Genomic DNA, 21,023 nt, shown 5'->3' with positions numbered 1-21,023 from the left:
TCCTCACAACGTAGAAGCCAGTGTTTTGAGTTTTTGCCTCATCGATTAGAAAATGGTTGATCGATAAATTGACTAAATAACAGAAGTATCGAAGTGATAAAAAGTAAACAACAGAAGGAGAAAAATTCTAAGATATGAGTGAAGGGAGAAAAAATAAACGATGACACAAAGAAGAAACAGATGTAAGAAAGAGAGAAACTGATAAAATGTGAACCTAATCAAAGGTAAGGCAGAGTGAAACAAGTGTAACACAAAGACAGTGAGGATGACAGAGGGTGTCCCTCTCCCCTGCGCCCAGCCCCCGTCTTTGACGTCACAGACCGAGACACACAAAACAAGATTCTCTGCTGAGCTCCTCACTCGCTTTCCAACCGCACGCTCTCCAGCGCACACTCCCGCGTGCCCTCAGACACGGAGCAACACTTGCCTCGATACCCGCTCAGCCTTCAGCCGGTGTGCGTGGGAGTGCAATCATCTCTACACCAAAACATTGCACTCCAGCATCAAGAAAAGCCACTCTCACCCTCGGGACTGAAACAAGCTCCTGTGAGTGATGCCTCATCCTGTGTGAGGCTGCCGACCGGGAGCACACGGGAGAAAAAGGAGAGGTCCGACTCCCAGCCCAGACCCCGACCCCGTCCCGAAACCAAAAAGCAGCAGATGTGACAGAGAAGGAGAGGCCGAGAGAAAGAAACACAATCCCCCCCCACCCCTCCTTCCCTCATCTGGGAGAACAATAACCAGCTTTCAGTTGGAGAGGGTCAGCTTTTGTCCCTCTCCCCACGCTCCCATTGAAGAACGAGGAGCAGACAGACGAGCTGACACATTGACCCGCTGCTTTGAGAGGAGGGGATCGCGCAAAGCAGTCACTGCGCTTGGAAAGATTTCATTCAGTACTTGGACAGCTCCTGAGCAACCAGCCGGCCGAGTGTTTCCATGAGTGTGTAGACAATATTGTTTTTGGTTCGGAGACTAAGACACCACAGATGGAGCCCCCGTGTTCGCTCCAACTCGGCCCCTGTGGCCCCTCTCCATCCCTTGGATCGCAGAGCAGCACTGCCGGCTTCGAGCAGCTGGAGGAAAAGCAGCTCTTTGAGAGGTTTTGGAGGGGGACTTTCAAGGCTGTGGCCACCCCGCGAGCGGAGAGTGTCATTGTGGCCAGCATCACCGCACACAGGAGGGTGACCAAGTAAGTTCTCTACCTTTTCATCACAGTTAAGGAATACACACATGTTGGTATTTCTCACACTTTTGAATTGTGTTGCTGCTTCAGTGTAAGCTGTCAAAGAAGGTCAAGCTTCTTTTTTTTGAGGTAGTACATCTCCTTTGCTTTTACACAAAACAGGTGGTTGTAGAGGTTTTGTCAAGCAGGACACTGATGTTTGTTTGTAAGCAGTTTCCTAAATGTAGCCACGCCAGAATCACTGAACTCTATTGTCAACAACAGGACGGATCCTGTGTCAGACATTCCATCCATCATATCACCCTGTGTTTGTTCATTTACAAGTCAAGAGACAGCTGTCCAGTTGACAACACTCACTTAAGATATCTAGGTGGCATAAAAGCATAATTTGAACATCTTTTTCACGTCTATATATTTTATATACACCTTGATATGTTTGTCTCCCCCAATCCAATCCTTTCTGACGACAATATCTCAAAATATGTCTTTGGTGTTGATTTATCTCCACCCATTTGAATGATCTCCCTTTTTTGATTTTGAATGCAGCTGGACATTTGACATACGGCCAAACACAGCTGCCATGGAGAGTGTGACGCTCAGTTAATTGTCCCTTTTAAAGGTCACATGGCGGCATCTAAATGCCTCTAATGTCACACGTGTCCCCCTCTTTCCACTTGTGACATTGCTTTGTGACAGTATCGGTTAAAGAAGCAACATGTCACGTGTTTTCCCCCCTTTTCATCCATCCAACCAAAGCTTAGCCCGAGAAGAAATGAAAAATATCTGCTGCTCTTTCTCTTCTTCATCCATTCCTTTTAATCCCATCTTTGCTCCTTAGTGTGCAATCAACCATCCACTGCTGGCCTTGACAATTTGATCGATTGTGTCATGCACTGCTCTGCCTTTTTTGTCAAATACCATACCATTTTGGGAGTAATACAGAACACGTAATGAGTGATCAAACAGGTACATCATTTAACACACTTGTGTGTTTGCGCATGCGTACTCACACGTCAAATGATGTAGCTTGCTTGGTTGACCTTTGAATGGTTTTGACACCCACTATCAACTTTCTCTTATGTGAAATTAGCTATGTTAATGAGGATTAGAATGGCCCATTTCATCCTACATCGGCACAGGCGGCGCAACACACTGAACCAGATAATGTGCGTTTAATGGGTTCAATTACAGCAGGGCCATAATGCTGCACATGGCCTGGTTATAAACTATTGTATAACCTTGCATGATATGACAACAAATAACACTTTACTTGTAAGAATATGATAGAATATGACTTATTTAATTGTGCCCCCAGCTCAGCAATCTAACCAAATAACTACAGCCCTATTTTAAAAAGACAAAAACAACCATAACCTGGTACATAAGATGGAATCCATCGCATACTATTTAGGGAAACTGGCAAAAATCTAATTGAAAGAGAAAAAATGAACACAGGATAAAATTAGCTTCAATGTGGCTGGCCGCCATGAACTGAGCAGCCGTTTTTTTAAATAGCTGGAGACTCTGGAGCGGGGCCCAGCTGTCTCTTCAGCTTTAGATTTTTAAGGAAGGAAACTCTCCTCAAGTGGCATTGCCCCTGCATGGACTCCATCAGGGTGACAGTGACAATGATGGCGGCATGGCAGGGGCAGGCGGAGACTCAACGTCCCCAGAGAGCAGACATAATGTTGCTAATTCGCCTGGGTCTGTTTTTAAGACGTGAGCAGTCTCCTTCGTCCGCTTTTCCTCTGGGGTCCTGTCTCTTTGTACATTTGCTGAAATGCAGATGGACTTTTGGGGGATACAGATTGTATATAATGAGTAAAACACAACAAGCAATACACCCAGAGAATATAAATACAGTAACTGTTGATTTTGTTCGAGCCGAGTGTGGCCGGGGAATGCTAAGACCATCAGATTGCATGGCCTACGGCTTGGTCCTCTTCCTCCTACTCTCCGAGAGGAAGCATCATTATTCACCGTGGATAAGTGAGGGGATGAGGAACTATTGCAGTGAAAGTGAGAGGCCATTATCTTCAACAAGCAGAGAGGGAGAGAAGAGGGAAGACAGAGAGAGAGCCACAGGGATATGTTTCATGTTCAATCAGCACGAGTCTTTCTCTCTTTGCACCGTCCTCACCCTTGCTTTCTGTTCTCCTCCTTCTGTCTCAGTACTGCTGAAATCAAAATGCTAGAGGGGCCAGTGAGCCACAGAGGAGTAATTAGAGTTGTGTTGTCCTCCCCTCTCTGTCCTCACTGTCTCCCCCCTCTTCAGGCCAGTCACTCAGTGCAGGGGAGGAGTTCACTGGCTCTGTGCAGCGGGGTGGGGCTCTGCTTTAAACCATTGACCCCTGCAAGCTGTTTTGTTCGTGGGGGGCTCCTAATTAAATATGCAGGCTGGCTAACTTTGGGTTGTGTGAGAGTGTGTGTGTGCGTGCATTCATGTTCTTCTGTACTGGAAATGTTTTTCAGAAACGGCAAGGGTTTTCAATGATGCTGTAAGCCTGTGTGTGTCTCCGTGCATGTGTGTGTATGTGTGGCTGCAATAAGTGGGGTCTTGTCCAACTCAGTGGCAGATGGCAGGCTTGAGAGAATGCAATGCATGGGAGAAGGGAGAGTGTGTTTGTGTGTTTCAGGGGGGTTCAGGCCTCTTACCTCAGCAGATGCTGGTTTAACGAGGAAGAGGAAAAGGGTTTGGAGGGGCTTGTTCACTGACAGCACCAGTGGGAATATACGGCCGGGTGGACACAAAAGCTGGATCACTAAAGCTGGAAAAAATGCATTCAACATGTTTGAAATGGTCTTTTAAATGCTTGATAATTATAAGAAAACTTGTAAACATAGTTACAAAGTGCAGTAAAAAACAAAATAGTAAACGGTTATGGCTATTCTGAGATACTATGAATGGGGGTTCCAAAGCAGAAGGCACGGAGTGAAAAGTGACCTCGAGTAACAAAGCAAGTGGGTGGAACAACTAGGAGACCCCCGCCTGGGGATCTCAGTGGCTCATAAGGGATTAACAAATCAACAATACCAGAGGCCTGGCCAAGAAAAGCCTTAAATGTACAAGGAACATCTTATAATCAATTAAAAAAAAACACAGGGAGAAGATGCAGAGATTCAACAATGGGAATGATGGGATCTGATATGAACAGTAGTCAAACAAATAGGTTGAAGGAAGTATTATTGAACCACTCTAGTTGCTCAGTTTCTGAATGGCGAGGACTCCTTTTAGATGAGATGATTGATGTATTTACAGGAAACGCTGAGCCAGCACCCGCGGTCAGAGAAACAGCTGAGGAGCGAGGCTATATGTGCATTTTCAAAGGGCAAACAGCTGTATGTCATCGCCATAGATATGAAAATCAATACGGTCATCAAACGAGCGGCCGATTGGCAGCAAGTGAGTGGAAAACTCAAGAGAGCCCAGAATTCAGGGCTCAATTTAGCAGAATTCGGAAACTCTGGCGCAATTTTCTGAACTGCAACAACTACTGTCTCCCCATTGCACAGGAAAACTGAGCTCACAACTTTAGCACGTTTGGTAATGTACCTTTTCTCTTTTTTTTTCACTTACATTTTTATTGACATTTTTATAAACATACAAAACAACATATAGTTCAGTATACACTTGAATTAGAGACCCATTGAAGAAGAAAAAAGAAAATACAAATAATAATAAAAACAAGCAAACAGTGACATGGAAGCTTTCTATCCTATTTTAATGCGTACCTTTTCTCTTTAACAAAAGTTTGGCCGAAATGGTGGTTTGTTAACAATATATATGATTGTTTGACAGCTAGAGTTTTTGTCTCCTCAGAATTACTTATGTCATTCTCAAAAAATGCTTTGGTGTCCACTCCCTGTTTAGGGATCTTGTCTGAATGTCTACGTCTGTGTTATAGCATGCTGGCAATTTCCCCCACATAAACACAAACTTACATCAAATGTTCTGAGAGTGAGAATAAATGAATTGAGGATAACGTCAAGGAGAAGCAGTCAGAGCTCCCCCTGGGACATGATAGCGTCTCTCTCTTTCCTTCTCTCTGTGAGAATGACAAACGAGGGGTTTGTCTGCCATTATATGCCGTTATATATCTCTCTGTCTGCAACTCTACTCTTTTCATCGCTGAGTATCTTTACGCGACTTCTCTCCCTCGCCTCACATCAGTATTTCTCTACCTCTTTCTCTCTGTATCTTTTTATTTTGCGTAAACTCGCCCTCTCGGTGTGGTATTACTCAGAGCACACAGGAGGCGGCGGCTGAGGCATGCTGACAAGAGAGTAGGAGATGATACTCCCAGACTCCCCGGGCAGGAATAGGACTTATCACTGCAATGAATTCACATGTAATATGTATTCCAATGTAGCCAGTCCATTTGAATCAAACCATTTTCTTTGGCTTAACACATTAGACATCGTTCCAGTGTGTGTTTGCAGCAGGATGCATTGTGTATGTCAGCAGCTACAATAGAGAGGCTATTAGGTAAAGGTGGTTTATATTTGGCATTGTTTTCTGTATATCTGACACACAGTCACAGCATGTAGTTGCATTAGAAGGCATTTAAGAAATCCAACATACAAACGAAGTAAGCGGTGGAAAAGAACAAGAGGAAAAGAGAAACATTTACTTCATTGAAATTATTTTGGAAATGTTTCTTGAATACTTAAATCAAGATTAGACATATGCAATTTAACAAGAAATGTGCATCAAACAACAAACCCAGGTGTTTGACAGAAGGCTTGGTGTTTTTCATTTTCGAAAGGACATTGTAATGCAGAAGCTAAGACTAATACGACTGCTCATTTCTTGTTTGGCTGAAGATATGTTGGCTCATTAACAACTAGAGAGTGAGAGTAGTTTAAATCTTAATGATCAAGCATTTTTGAGGTTGAGGGTTTGAAACTACCAAGATGTGTAGAACATCTTCAAATTCCCAAACAACACTGAATCACCCAGCTTTATAATCACTATAAATTCAAAGTATTTCAAAACTTTTGACACAACTATCTACTGTAGTCAGCAAATGGTAGAAAATCAACATTTTCCTTTTTTCATATTGTGTCAGTTAAGTCCATTTTATACTGGAGCGTATGCAATATTTTTTTTTGTCAAATAACATTACTGTAGCTGCCTTAGCCTACTCAGTATGCCGGTCACAGTAAAGCTGTAGATGCAAAACTGTTGAGTCTATAATAAACAAAGACCTTTTTTTACTTAGTAATTTAACTTTCCGTTTCTTAATAGAATACTATTTGATTTCTTCTTCAAAACTTGCATAGTCTTGCTTTACTAAGCCAGTATGTGTTGTATCACATAGTCTTGATGGGTTAAGGAAGAAAAACAATTGTATATCTGTCACATTAACTCACCAGACAGGCCATCGTAATTCTTAGTAGAAATGAATGGATGCTGTTATTTATTCTACTGCAACGTCAACCTGCAGAGGCCAGTCTGCCAGACCGCTTTTTCTTTTCTAATTAGAAACACTGCCACCATCTATATTCCTCTCTACCTGCAGGGTATTGCTGTACCAACTAGTCTAATCTCTTCCAAGTACTGATGTGAAATAGAATACATAGCTAAAAAAAGTAAAGCTCTGTTGGCTGTGTTCTGATTTTGAATTAACAGAAAATATGACTTTGGAGCAGCTGTGGCTCAGGAGGTAAATGGTCGTGCACCAATTGAACGGTTGGAGGTTTAATGCTCAGCCCCAGCAGTCTAAGGGTCTAACGGCAAGATACCTGACCCAACGTGCTTGTGTAAAAGTGCTTTGAGGGGTCTCAAAGACTGTACAATTTACCATAATTCTGTCTTTTAAAACTCAATGACATTTCGAAATGTCACCCTGTTCTCTTCATGACAAAGGTACTGTGAGACATTACTCGAGCTATAATGACACTCCGTTTGTTTCCAGGAGACGATACGTTGCACTTGACTGCTAACTTGTAATGGATGGTCGATATTGCCTGGAGGGTAAAAAAAAGCTTCAGAATTCTTCTGTGATTTTTTTAATAACTCCATAATTTTCTTTGTTGTTCTGATAGGCTGTTGCTTGCTCGGGGTTATGCGAAGGAGCTTCTTTGAACCCTTCCACACACACACACACACACACACACACACACACACACACACACACACACACACACACACACACACACACACACACACACACACACACACACACACACACACACACACACAAAATAAACAGTTTATATAGTGTGTGTATATATTTATACATTTGATTATTAGTACTGTGTTCAATGGTTGAGTGCATCTAAACCCCTAAAGGCATCAACATGCTGGCAATGAAGAGGAACATATCTTAATGGGAACCACACAGGAACTCTCTTTGTATGATGTTCATTGTGTTATTGTCTTCATGCCAGGCATGCAGCAGAAAGGCACTATCTAGCAGCTGAAGGTCAAAGAAGATCAAAGAAAACCTTTTCATTTGTTCAGCAAGACATTTTAAAGAATTGATTATCATAGCGAAAATAAACAAAAGCAATGGACAAATGTTTTAATATAAAGACACTTTGCGAGAAGAAAGCACATCTGAAATTTGTTCGGAAAAAATATGGCATGTTATTTTGTTTTTAAACATACCTTGAAAAGGTAAATCTTTATTGTAGTTGCCTATTAATTACCTTAACCCTCATCCCAGAAAAGTGAGGACTTCACTTGGGAGGATTTCCTGTTCTCATGAGGATATTTGGTTCTTATAGAAGCATATACATCAGAATCATGTGCAGGCACCTACCTATAAGAACATATGGTCATGCACATATGGAGACTGACACATTGCCCATGGGGGGGGGTGATAATTCCTCCAGAGCTGAACAGCAACAGCAGCATTTCCGAGGATGAAAGCAAAGAGCTGAGAGTTAACCCTTTCCTTCAAACATCAGCTCAAAGCTGCCGTGAAAGTTCCCCCTCAGGGATCACAGCTCCAAGCCCGTGGTCCACCTTAGAGGGGAAAATGCCACACACTGTGAAGGCTCATATCCTGAGTAGCACATTTTCATGTGCAACATATTCTTGCAGTTGAGGTTTCATATCCCAGTTTAGAGGATACAAACGTCAACATGTGACCCTATCTGGCATCCCCGACCATTTTGAAGCAAAATGACATCATTATATTGTGGATTAATTCCACCTAATCACATTAGTAACCCCTTGCTTTGCATCTGGTTCATATTGTGAGTGGTGCAGGGGCCAGACTTTAATTTAGGGATGTGGTCATCCGGCTGTTTTTTTTTTTAAACAAACAGGTAACCTCTACTGTCTTAATTTACCATCACCCTTTGGTTAATATACGTAGAATAGCTCTACCCTTACTGTACACTATGTGCTATTCTTTTTCCTACGAATTTTCTTGAGATATAAAATATATTTTATACTACAATAAAAGGGTCGTCTTTCTGTATTATCCCAAATTAAAATGTAACCAAAGTAAAAGAAGGTTTTAGAACAAATATCTTAATACTCCAAATTATATTATTAAAAGTAAATATATTTACTTTATGAGAAAAGTTCCTTACAGTGTAAACATATGTAATACTATTAATTTAATGGAATACAAATACAATTATTAAAACAAGCAGAGTAATAGACTTAATTTTAAATATTGTATTAAAGGTGTAGTTAACTGCATAACTCGTTCTAATAATGACTTCATAGTTACCTCATTTGGCAATGAGATTGAACATTTAAAAGAAAAAACATGTCATTGTCAACAAATTCAACAAGTTGTTTAAGCTCATCCTACATTTTGCATGTAACACTTGACAGGACACCAACAGTGAAGTGTAAATGTAGAATTATAACCTTCTTGTATGCTTCTAAATTGCAATACAGTGGTTCATCAGCATCAGTAAAATAATAGGCGAGAATGTATTCTGTCAAGCTGTAGAGAGAGTTGTTCTGCTGTGATGGCAGAGAGGGGTTAACCAATTTAGTTTGAACTTGTGTTGTTATGCCTGAATTAGTTTAATTCCATAATCATAACAGTGAGGACAAACAAACACAAGCCCTGCTTAAAAATGACTGTCTTGTTCATTTAAATGAAATCTGTTCATGTATCAAATGAACTACTGCAGTGTGTATCTGTACACCACCTGCTTGCACTTAGAGTACTTTATGTTAAAACCCAGTGCACTGACATTTAAGTCCATTAACATAGTACATTTTGTTTGCTTGTTCACAAGATGTGATGGTGTGTGCTTGTCATTTTATCAGTTTGCTAAGTGAACAATCTGAGGCACACAGAGACACAAAGGTGCGGAATCGTAATCAATGGGTAAAATATCTCTAACACTGATTATTTTCTTAGTATTTTGGTTGACACAAACTCTGAGGTCTGCGTATTTCTTTCAGAAACTGTTAAGAATCACTAGCTTTAGTCTTTCAAGAGGTATTAGATTTTTCTTATCTCTATGACCTTTTGGCGTGTAATGTTCTTACTATTCAAATGTATTTGGTGATGTGAGTAACACATGCAGACAGATGTTGCCTCTGATACTTCAATGGACCTTCAGCTTTGTTGCCTTTGGCTGCTTCACAGCTCAACCTTCAGAACACTTTGAATGAGTTGGTGTGTATTACTTTAAAGGTGGGGTAGGTAATTTTGGAGAAACCAGCTCGAGTGCGCTAGAATTTGAAAATACACAACCGGAAAAAATCTGCCACTTCCTTACAGAGCCCCTCCTCCAACACACACGAACGCGCACATGACCAATGAGGGCACGAGATAAGTTTGTGCCCCGATGGAAGGCTGACAGGCAGGAAGGCCATCCAGTTACTTTAGCCGGGCCGGATGGAATGATTGGTCGCCCTTTTTACAGTACTACGGCTTCCACAGATTACATTTTTGTATGTATTTATTGTCAAAGCATTTAATGTATTCATTGCTATCGGGATGTTAAGAGATATATATATATATATATATATATCTATAAGTCATTGCATGGAATATAACAAAAAGTGTTTCTGAAATAAATTACATACGCCACCTTTAACATTGGAGAGCAAGTACACAACAAGGTTAAAGCGGACTCAACTGAATAAGCAAAAAATAAAAGACTAAAGAACAAGCTTTACTTTAGTTCATAACATTTTTGTCTTGTGAAAATGCGTATTTTGAAATTGTTAAGAGTGTGAACAACAGCAAACAGCCTTGTGTAATTGGCTTCTTTATTTTGTGAAAGAAACAGGGTGAAAAGAGGAAAGAGAAAAAAAATTCAATAAATAAGTTTGATGGAAATACAACAGCACTGCAAAGCATTACGAAGAACTGTGTGAAAGGAAAAAGAAGTAGAAGGAAACAAATAATTGACAAGGAAGACTCTGAGAATGACATTTTGAGATTAGCCTTTTGAGGACACAGGAGCAGCCAAGGTTATTACATTTTACTTAATATCATACTCTTATGAATCTGAATTCTTTCTTGAATCTCGGCTAAAGGGAATTGAATTAAATGTAGGCACATAATGTACAGCATTAAATACACGTATAAAAGATGAGAGAGAAGTTGAAACACTCCTTTGTGCACTTACTGGCTTGACATGAAATGGAGAGTAGGTAATCTTACAGACAGTAAGAAATGACCTATTCCTTTGAGAGAGTCATTATCTGTGAGTGTGAGAGAGAGGGACGGCTCGGTCATTACCACCTATTAGATATTCACAAAGCGGGGACGTCCCTGGACATGAAAAATATATGACCTAACTTTCAATGCGAGTCATTTGGCCTCCAGAAAAATGGGTCGCACTAAAAGAGAAACAAAGTCATGCGTTTTGTTCGCTCCGAGAGGGATTGATTTTTCTTCTCGATATCAAATGAGCTGATATTCCTTGACTTAAAACATAAAACGTATGCAGTATTCCAAACATCTGCCAATGGATTAAGGACTTCCTAACTAAGCGCTCCCAGACAGTGAGAATAGGCCCTCACCTCTCCTCCACCCTCACACTCAGCACCGGTTCACCACAAGGCTGTGTGCTGAGCCCCATGCTCTACTCCCTGTACACCTATGACTGTGCCCCCACTCACCCCACCAACACCATCGTCAAGTTCGCGGACGACACAACTGTGGTTGGACTGATCACAAGAGGAGATGAGTCAGCCTGCAGGGATGAAATCCAGAGACTGGCAGTGTGGTGTTCAGATAATGACCTTGTTCTGAACTCCATAAAAACAAAAGAACTCATTATAGACTTCAGGAAAAACAGCACAACACCAGATCCACTGCGCATCAACGGCAACTGTGTGGAAAGGGTTCCTGCCTTCAGGTTCCTCGGCACACACATTGCTGAAGATCTATCCTCGTCTATCAACACCACAACATCTGTGAACAAGGCCCAGCAGCGACTCCACTTCCTGAGGATCCTCAGGACAAACAACCTGGAGGAGAAGCTTCTGGTGTCTTTCTACCGCTGCTCCATAGAGAGTGTGCTGGCATATTGCTTAACCACGTGGTGTGCCAGCTGCTCAGAAAAGGACAGGAAAGCCCTTCAGAGGGTCATCATCAACACAGCCCAGAAGGTCATCGGCTGCTCACTGCCTTCTCTGGAGGAACTCTTCAGCCAACAACAGACAGGCAAAATAATCGCAGACTCTTCAAACCCTGGAAACTTCCTGTTTGCTCTTCTGCCCTCTGGTAGACGCTACAGGTCAATTCAATCAAGGTCAAACCGACTGAAAAACAGTTTCTACCCCAGAGCCATAGGAGAACTGAACACCGTCAAACACTGAACTAGCACACACACAGTTACAACTTGCAACTGCACTACTTTTTAATAGTTTTATTAATTTATTAACTGATCGACATCAGAGATGCAAAATATCATCCCTGTGTTTTGTATATTGTAAACTATATTTAAATGATGTGCGGGCATGTATGCATGTTGGTATGTAGTAGTAGTAGTAGTAGAACCTTTATTTATCCAGGAAAATCAATTAAGAACAAATTCTTATTTACAATGATGACCTGACAGGATGCAAAGGCTTCCTGAGGGGATGGGGTTTGGGAGGAAATAAAAAGACACACTCCGGGCACTACAGAACCCAGGAGACAACACAAACACATAGAGCAAAGATGACAGGCATAGCAGTTGAACATATAAAAACTCTAAAACAATATTGCTGTGGTTCAATCAGTCATTACAATCAGCATCAGGCAAAGCAGCTACATGTGTGCACCAGGGTGTCTATAATAGTGACATTGAAGGTGCGGGGGGAGACAAAGGTTTTAATTTTTAATGTTTTTTGAACGGTATTCCAGCTATCTGCTGCTGCAAACTGAAAGGCGGAGCGGCCAAAGGATGTATGGGCTTTAGGGATCTTTAGCAGGATGCTTGTAGCTGACCGGGTGTTGTGCGTTGGGGGTGTGCGGAGTTGCAGTAATTGTGTGAGGTAGAAGGGAGTGAAGCCTAGGAGTGTTTTGTAAACAAACATCAGCCAGTGGATGTTGCGTCTGGTCTCAAGAGAGGGCCAGTTAGCCAGAGGGTACAGGTCACAGTGGGGTGTCCTGTAGGGGGCATTGGTGGCGAAGCGGATGGCGGAGTGATACAGAACGTCTAAATGATCGAGAGCTCCTTTACACGCCGAGCGGTAGATGGTATCACCGTAGTCGAACAGAGGAAGGACAGTCATCTGGACCAGAGAGAGTTTAGCAGATGAAGTGAATGAGGAGCGATTCCTGTATAGAAAGCTGAGTCTAGCTTTAACCTTGGTCTGAATTTTGAAGAGATGTTCTGAGAATGACAGATTACTGTCAATCCAAAATCCAAGGTATTTATAAGATTTAACTATTTCGAGGTCCCGGCCATCGGCGGTCACAATAGTGCCAGTTTGGGAGGCACCACTGCGGCCAAACCACATGATCTTGGTTTTAGTGGTGTTCAGGACCAGGCCAAGGGCAGAGAGATGTGACTGGATTCTCTGAAAACTATCCTGAAGAGTTGTCAGGACAGTATCCGGGGAAGGGCCAGCAGTGTACAGAATCGTGTCATCAGCATATAGGTGGATAGAGGAGTTGCCCACTGATTTCTCCATGTCATTTATATATATTGAGAATAGGATGGGTGCTAGAATAGAGCCTTGTGGTACTCCCTTAGAGATGGATAGGGGCTGTGTCATCATATTTTCAGATTTTACACACTGGGTGCGCATGGACAGGTAGTTTTCAAACCAGGCTATCGATTGGTTAGTGACACCAATGCTTCTAAGCTAAGTATGGATGTGTGAGCATATGTTTATGTGTGTATATGTTTATATAGATATATATTTATTCGTTTTATGTGGAAATGCACTGCGAGGATTGCTTTTTTAAATGTCGTTGTACCTGGTGCGATGACAATAAAGGAATTCTATTCTATTCTATTCTATATACTGTATAGAATTAGATTTAATAACCATGATGTCACACATTGATTTTAGGACTACAGTTTGAATCCTATCTTGTTTTTGGAAACAAAGGTGACACTAGATGGTGGAGATATGTTCAACTAAACGCTAACACATAAATGTTTAGGCTACACAAAACCTTACAATTACCTTTTAAGAACTATAAACACAAATTGATAGGTTCAGCAACCAAAAAAAACATACCCAAGCCGGACGACACTGTGGGAGCGACCTGCAAAGGGAACCATGCCCTAAAGCTTTCGCTGCCAACATTTGTAAGAGCTTGCATACATTATATGATGTGACAGGTTTTGAATATACAGCAGCTGAAAAAATCATAATCATAATAAGATCAGTGGTGCTTTGGGGGATAGACTGATAGCTATTGCCGCATCCAACTGAAATTTGCCATAAGGAAGCACAATCACTCATAATGACAGTAGGCAGAAATCCCTCTCAGACTAGCATTGCACCAAGGCAAAGCCCCTAAATATTCATATACACCGCAGAGTTTGGTGTATTGGAAAAACTGAAAAGTCCTGCATAACAGGCTGGAGCCGTTTTCCCCTGGCAGCAAATTTAACTCCAGAGTCAGAAAACTCCCAGGAGCATCTTATTTAGGTTATACACACACACACACACGCACACATTTAAACAACAGATTTTTTTCCTACAGTGACTGTCTCTCAGACTTGTTGGTTTCATATTTAATTTTTCCTTTTTTGCCAAGTACGCTTCTTCTTTGTAGCTGGACCCCTGAAGCGGTCATAGTATTCATTATTAAAATGCAAACTTATCAAAGTCAACTCCTCATCGCTTAAATTAAATAATTTCAAGGCTGACTGGCTCCCAAGTCTCTGGCTTCTATTTCATTTTTCATGTTCGCTTCTTGCCCATCCTCATTTCAGGAAGACGATCTGCCATTCATGTGAAATTGCCAACATTTGCATAACTGATGGAAGGGTAAGGGTGAACACTGTGGCGGTGTTGATGTCAGAAATGTAATCGGAGATGGGAGCGGAGGAATTAATTGGCCCCCAGCATTTCTCCCTCCCTCCATTGTCACGTTTACCTCTGCTGTCGCTTCTTGACACAAAATGTCACCATTAAGGTTCACGGCAGGTTGCTTTGTATTCTGTACTCTGGAGAAACTTTGTGGTGAAATTGAAACAGAGAACAGATGCTTGTTTTCAGAGGCTGACATTTTGTTTTTAGCTGCATTGGCCCAAATAAATGTCTAACTGCCTCAAATGTCTATATTAAGGATGTATGTCGCTAAACCTCTTATGATGCAGTTAAGTATAACACTCTTGGCTCATTATGTTATTATTCCTGTTTCCAATATTCAGTCATAAATAATGAATCCATTTGGCCTTGTGCTTTACTGTAACATCAAAATGTTCCTACAAGCCAGGATTCATGCTTTTTTTAAACCTATAAAATAACTTGTATTGCCTTTTAGCAGTAAATTGACTAGATTATATCTGAGGGGTTGTCAGGGGTGTTGATCAATACCAGTGTCTCCCGGTTTTAAAGCGACCCTAGGCATAACAGCTAGTCATTAGTGCAGTTATAGCTGCTCCAGGGAAACCTTTAATGAAACAAGGACTCAGTGTCACAGACAGTGAACCACCCTTCACTGTTTAGTATTATCACAGAGACATGGTATGTGAATGATCCAGTCTGTTCAGTTACACGTTGGCTTAATTAGTTAAGCAATGTCGTACACTTAGATTTTAATGGTTACAATGTTGGCTATTATTCTTTGCATTGACACTCTGTTATACTCTGACTCTTAATACAATGTGAATGGCAGCATGATTTAACCGGATTGTCAAAAGAGTAAATTGACCAGAATGTGATGAGCTCCCTTTTCACATATTTTCTCAGAACTAGGCAAAATAGAGTCTGTAGAAAATAGCCTAATAAATAAATGAATATATAAGTTTGTTTATTTGTGTCCGTGAAGTGCTGTGGAGCTAAAGGCTTGGTATAGCAACTTTTTGTGAAATAAATTATGCATTTTCGTTTCAACTGTCATGATCAGTGGATTTTGACTGAGTCAACAAAATGAAAGCTATCTTACTGTATGTTGCAATATCAACTTCCTTTTAACTTCATCTGTTAGAGAACAAATTGTTACACCAAATTGGAATAGTAAAAAGGAGTCAAGTTAATATGTTTGCTGAATGAGAACAAGCTAGCTGAAAGTTAGCAAGTGAGCTAGCTTGTATAGCGTTATCCCCCCTCTTTAAAATTATGTAAAATCTGAGTTTAGTAAATGCCACAGTACAGACAAAGAACAAAGAAGTTCAGAAAGCTATTGAAACGGACAAGCATTTTGTCCGCTTGCGACTTTTTGGCCATTTGCTCGGCAGCAGTTCACCAACTAAAGAGTCCATACGTTACTAAACCTTTAACAGTGGCTGTTTTGTGAGGATGTATGTCTTTCTCATTTGACAGAACCTTGACTCTATTCCTTTATTTTACTTCCTGGCATAATGATAGAGTCAAACTTTAACAGAGAGACTAATGTCTAGGCTTGATTCCCTTGAAAACTGACACCATTTCTCGATATTTTTGTTTTAATTTGTATAGTTTTTGGCACTTTTGTTCACCTGCACACAGCTTGCAATGACATATCAGAGCTTCCTTAATGCCACATCAGATGAACATAGATAAGGTATCCAAAGCAACAAGCTGATTCTGAGCAGTGCCACCGCCATTTCAAGGTCATTATCAAGGTCAAAGAAAACAACGTCGAGGGTCAAGATTGGTACTCTGAGGGCACTGACTATTTTTCAAAGGGTTATCTTCCCAGTGTGCTACTTTCAAGTGTGAGTTTTATTCGCAATGACATTCCAGTAGCCGGCACATCCTACTGAGAACTGATTAGGACAAATGGAGCTGACAGGTTTGTGGCTGAGAAGGACATGTTAGGAAGTAGAGTAGAAATCTCCTGTTCTGTCAGGCCGAATCACACTGTGGCGAGATGGGTGATATGATCCTTTTAGGGAACTTGGAATCACTTCTTTTAGACGTTTTGCATTTTTTTGTCATAAAAACTGAGCATTTCCTAGCCATCTCCTCATTACAACCCCAAATGACTTGCAATAAAAACATATATCTTTGAAATTATAATGACTCAGCAAATAATAGTTCTGCCATTTTAAAATGTAATATTTGCGGACTACTGAAAATCATCATCAGGTTTTAATGACCAACTATCAAAAGGTATAAATAAGAGACATGCTGTCAGTTTTCAGCCATCAATAACTATTAAATGAGTTTAATACAGGCTATAGTGACTATGAATCCTTATGAACGGCGTTCGCCCATCTCTTAGGACCGACTGACCCATGTTCAACTGCTGTTCACATGGAACCCTTCTCCACTTCGGCCTTCAAAGTTCTCGTTTGAATATTTGCTACTACCACCAATTTGCATGACGTTTTCTCCAGCTGAGAAAACGTTCTACTTTGACAAGTCAATTATCAAATGTTCTATTGGCAATTCTATTTTCTTGTCTGACACTTCGGAAATATTGGTTGGAAATCTATCTCGTGGCTTGTGACCTACTTTTTTGACAGGTCCTTATTTAATTTGATGCTTAAAGCGGCACAATTAGGTTGTTTGGCAATTGTAGTAATAAGTATTACCATTCAAACTTGGGGCAGAACTTTCTTAAATAGAAATTGTTGTTTTTCTTGATGTATTTCTGTATTCTTTGTGTCACTGTTTTATTTGAAATAACTGCCTTCAATTTACTGCAAAATGGTGTCCTTTTTGTGCGGTGGTGGAAATGTGTCTTTGACCATACCTGGAGATAAAAAAGAATGAGAAACTGAGACATCTACTAGCCACCAAATGACTGCTTTACAGAGATATGGACATAGCATGTTGTCCACTAATTACCTTTATCTGGCAGGGATTGGTGAGATCTGGGGATATTATACCTAATTATAAGAAAGATAACGAATGTCTCTGGCATACAGTCAGTATGAGCTCATTTCAGTGGCTTCCTATCATTTTTGATAGAAGCGAAGAAGGCTTTTTTCCTTTTTTTATCACACTAGCCCTGATTAATTCGGAAAACATGAAAGGCTCTCCGATAGCCACATAATTAAACTGTTATTTTGGGGGCGTTCAATTTAAACTTGTGCTCAGCAGTGCCCTTGCAGTACTGTATAAAGACAATGACTTTGTCTCAGCACTCTCTTTGACTCCAAAGACAGTTTAAAGAAATCTAGTCGCAATAAAACACCAGATCTCACTACAACAGGAGGCTCAGAATGAATGATTTGCCTTTGATCCAACTAAAGCAATGCACAAGTTCCTTTTGTCCCCAACTGAAATGAGTTCTGTGGAATCCTACTAAATTATTAAGCTTGTGCTAGAAGTTTGACTTTTTGATTTTTCTTGCATTGCATTGCTCTGAGGAAACCGTTGTCTCAAAAATCTAAATATTAAAAATAGAAAGGATTTGGTTTTGCATTAATCACAATGCCTCATAGACTGACATTGCTGAACATCTGCCTTATCTCATCAACTTCACATTAAGCTACATTGTCTATATTTGGATATTATTACAGCACTTACTGCGGCAGAATGCAGCGGACTCCATTACATCATGGCATGGACATTGAGCTGCCGGCTACAATTTGACTGCAGGACGCCCTCATCTTGTTTAATATATTTAGCCAAGGTTGGGGGGAGGTTGGCCTATCAAGTGATGATTTGCGTAAACAAATAGATCCTGACTGGTGGCATAATCGCTCTCATGATGGCCAAAGGGCAAACGTAATGCAATGAGATATCAATGTCAAAGTCAAAGAGTATAACAGAGTCTATTTTAATCAAATGTTTGTAGTCCTTGATTTTTTAAATAATTTATGTGTGTGTGTCTGGGTTGATAATTAAACATTTTATTTAAACTCATTCTGCATAATAACTGTCCAGCAGCAGACGCGTATTCTGGGGTAGTCTTAGATGTAGAGACGTTGTAGAGGAAAAATGTTTGCTTGTTGACTCTCCTCTCCTCGTCTTCAAGAAAACCTCTTGCGTGATTGACATATTTACTACTAAAAGTCCTCCACCATCCCTCTCCATCTTAACGACACCTCATCCTGTTGAGAATGATAGAGGCAAGAGATTAGGGGCTAATATGGTATTGGAAAAGTAGGAATAATCTCACAGACACCCTATCTTTTCTCATAAACTCTGAGAGGAGAGGAAAGTCTTACAGCCTGACTGACACACTGCTGCACTCATTGAATGACAGCCGCCAAGGTTAGAAAATGTCAGATTGGAGGAGTTTAAAAGCCGGTTAGCAACGTACCGCCTTAGCCCTCAGGTCATCATTAATCCTGGCCCGAAGCTCCGTTCCCTGTTACCACTGGAACCAATATTGCTTTGGGACTCACAATGGTTTTGCAATAACTTTTTAAAAGATATATAGGGATTTTGTGACGTCTATAAATTGTAAAGATTGATGGCAAGTTCCTGACTGTAATTCAAAGAAAGGCAAAAGTCTCCTGATAATACCAAATGGAAATTACATTTTTTAACTCTAAGATTTTTCCATTTGCTCTCTTCTAACTCTTTCTCTTAGAAATTACATTAATATTCTACAAATATTCAACCGCAAATACCTACTGGCAGACCAAATACTGTTCTTTTCATCAACATGATAATGAAATGCTTTAAGTGCATTTGATGTATTTGCAAAGTTCCACAATGTTCATAATGATCATATCTGAAAAACTTAGTTTTTTCAATATCCACCTGTAGCAGTTAATGTATGATACACTGATCAAATGTAAATTCAGTAAGTCAACAGTGGCTTGAAGCAGGGACCTGTTCTCACTTTCATAAAACATGGAGACATAGGTGGAAAAAAGTATAAACGGTACATCCAATTTAATAACTGCGTTGTTCTGCGACAAATGATTTCTTAAATGTCACGTAAGTGAGAGACCCAGTTTCTATAATTGGAATAATGGATTAGAGAAGCCTTGTTCATACGGCAAGATATCTGCAGGATAAACCTGATTTCTTTACAATATAATTATACAACTGGGTTTGTATCCTTCGCGTCGAAAGGAGCCAGTTGAGGTGGATCGGGCACCTAGTAAGGATGCCACCTGGGCGCCTCCCTAGGGAGGTGTTCCAGGCACGTCCAGCTGGGAAGAGACCAAGGGGTAGACCTAGGACCAGGTGGAGGGATTATATCTCTTCGCTGGCCTGGGAGCGCCTTGGGATCCCCCAGTCAGAGCTGGTTGATGTCGCCAGGGAAAAGAAAGTTTGGGGCTCTCTGCTGGAACTGCTACCCCCGCGACCCGACCACGGATAAGCGGGAGAACATGGATGGATGGATGGATGGATGGAACCGGGTTTGAAATGGGGTCTTTACAAGAGCGCATGACCTAGGCAGGGGAACAATATGGCAGCAGTACAGTGAGATGATGGCAAACCTTATCACAGTTTCACATCCATCCATCCAAAATAATTGAATGGAAAGATCTAAAAAGGTCAGTATTTGTTCAATTCTCTTTTAAAAGGAAAACCTTTGCTCTCCTATTATAGAAGGTCCTCTCATTGTGCGATTATCCCAAAGTTCTTCAAAAAAACAGCATATTATATAATATTTATATTGTACTACTGCTGTTCTGGGGATTGTTTGCATTCAGTTCTCAGCATACTAAACTGTATCAGCTCCATTGCACAATCAGACTGCCTTTCTTTTAAACTGTGTCTCCTTCAGTTCCCCTGAGGACAGAGATTGGCCATCACACTCCTGAGTCACTTTCACTTCGTCTTTCCCTCGCTATTATATCCTGCTTATTGTAAGTCTGCGACAAAAGGAAGAGATTCAAGTTTACATCTATCTGCCCCACTTCTCAGGCCCTGCTGCTTTTGATGTTCACTCAACGTTGCGTTTCCCAGCAACATGACAAAAAACCTGCGGTCATACACTGACAACGTTCAAAGAAGCTGACAGGCTTTCTGCCAGATACCTCATACATGCCTGAAGGAATATTCTCCAACATATCTTATTTCCCAAAGTGTCCTGTACAATGAAAACCGATATTAAATATGCAATTTATTATGCCTGTTAGTGTTTACCTACTGTATGTTATGAAGCAGTGATGCTTTCCAGCGAGTTTTCAAAATAGATCTGGATTCAATATGCTCGCTGTGCGTACACACTGCATAATACATCGATTAAATATGTCTTCACCTTGAGAATCACTTCATTAGAACTCTAGCTGGCAGGACCGTCAACCATTTGGTCATGATAAGGGAACATTCAAAGAATTAATATTTTACTGATTTTTTTAGGTCTAGTGTTCTTATATTTTTCAGAATGACTGTACCTTCAAAAACTGTAGTAAAACGTACTGCTTACCAACCAGAGCTAACACGCTC

General features: G+C 40.7%; 1 protein-coding gene across 1 annotated transcript in view; it reads left to right on the top strand.

The window, feature by feature from the left end:
• The first annotated feature begins 377 nt into the window (after positions 1–377).
• srrm4 (serine/arginine repetitive matrix 4) overlaps positions 378–21,023 on the top strand; it is a 67,576-nt gene continuing 46,930 nt past the window's right edge. The window contains exon 1 of the mRNA XM_034090388.2: positions 378–1,189. Within this exon, the coding sequence (XP_033946279.1) occupies positions 987–1,189 (203 nt within the window). The 5' untranslated portion in view covers positions 378–986. The remainder of the gene's footprint in view (positions 1,190–21,023) is intronic.

The sequence above is a fragment of the Pseudochaenichthys georgianus genome, chromosome 9, assembly GCF_902827115.2.
Source record: "Pseudochaenichthys georgianus chromosome 9, fPseGeo1.2, whole genome shotgun sequence".
NCBI classification, from domain to species: domain Eukaryota; kingdom Metazoa; phylum Chordata; class Actinopteri; order Perciformes; family Channichthyidae; genus Pseudochaenichthys; species Pseudochaenichthys georgianus.
This window is presented reverse-complemented; position numbering and strand designations above follow the sequence as displayed.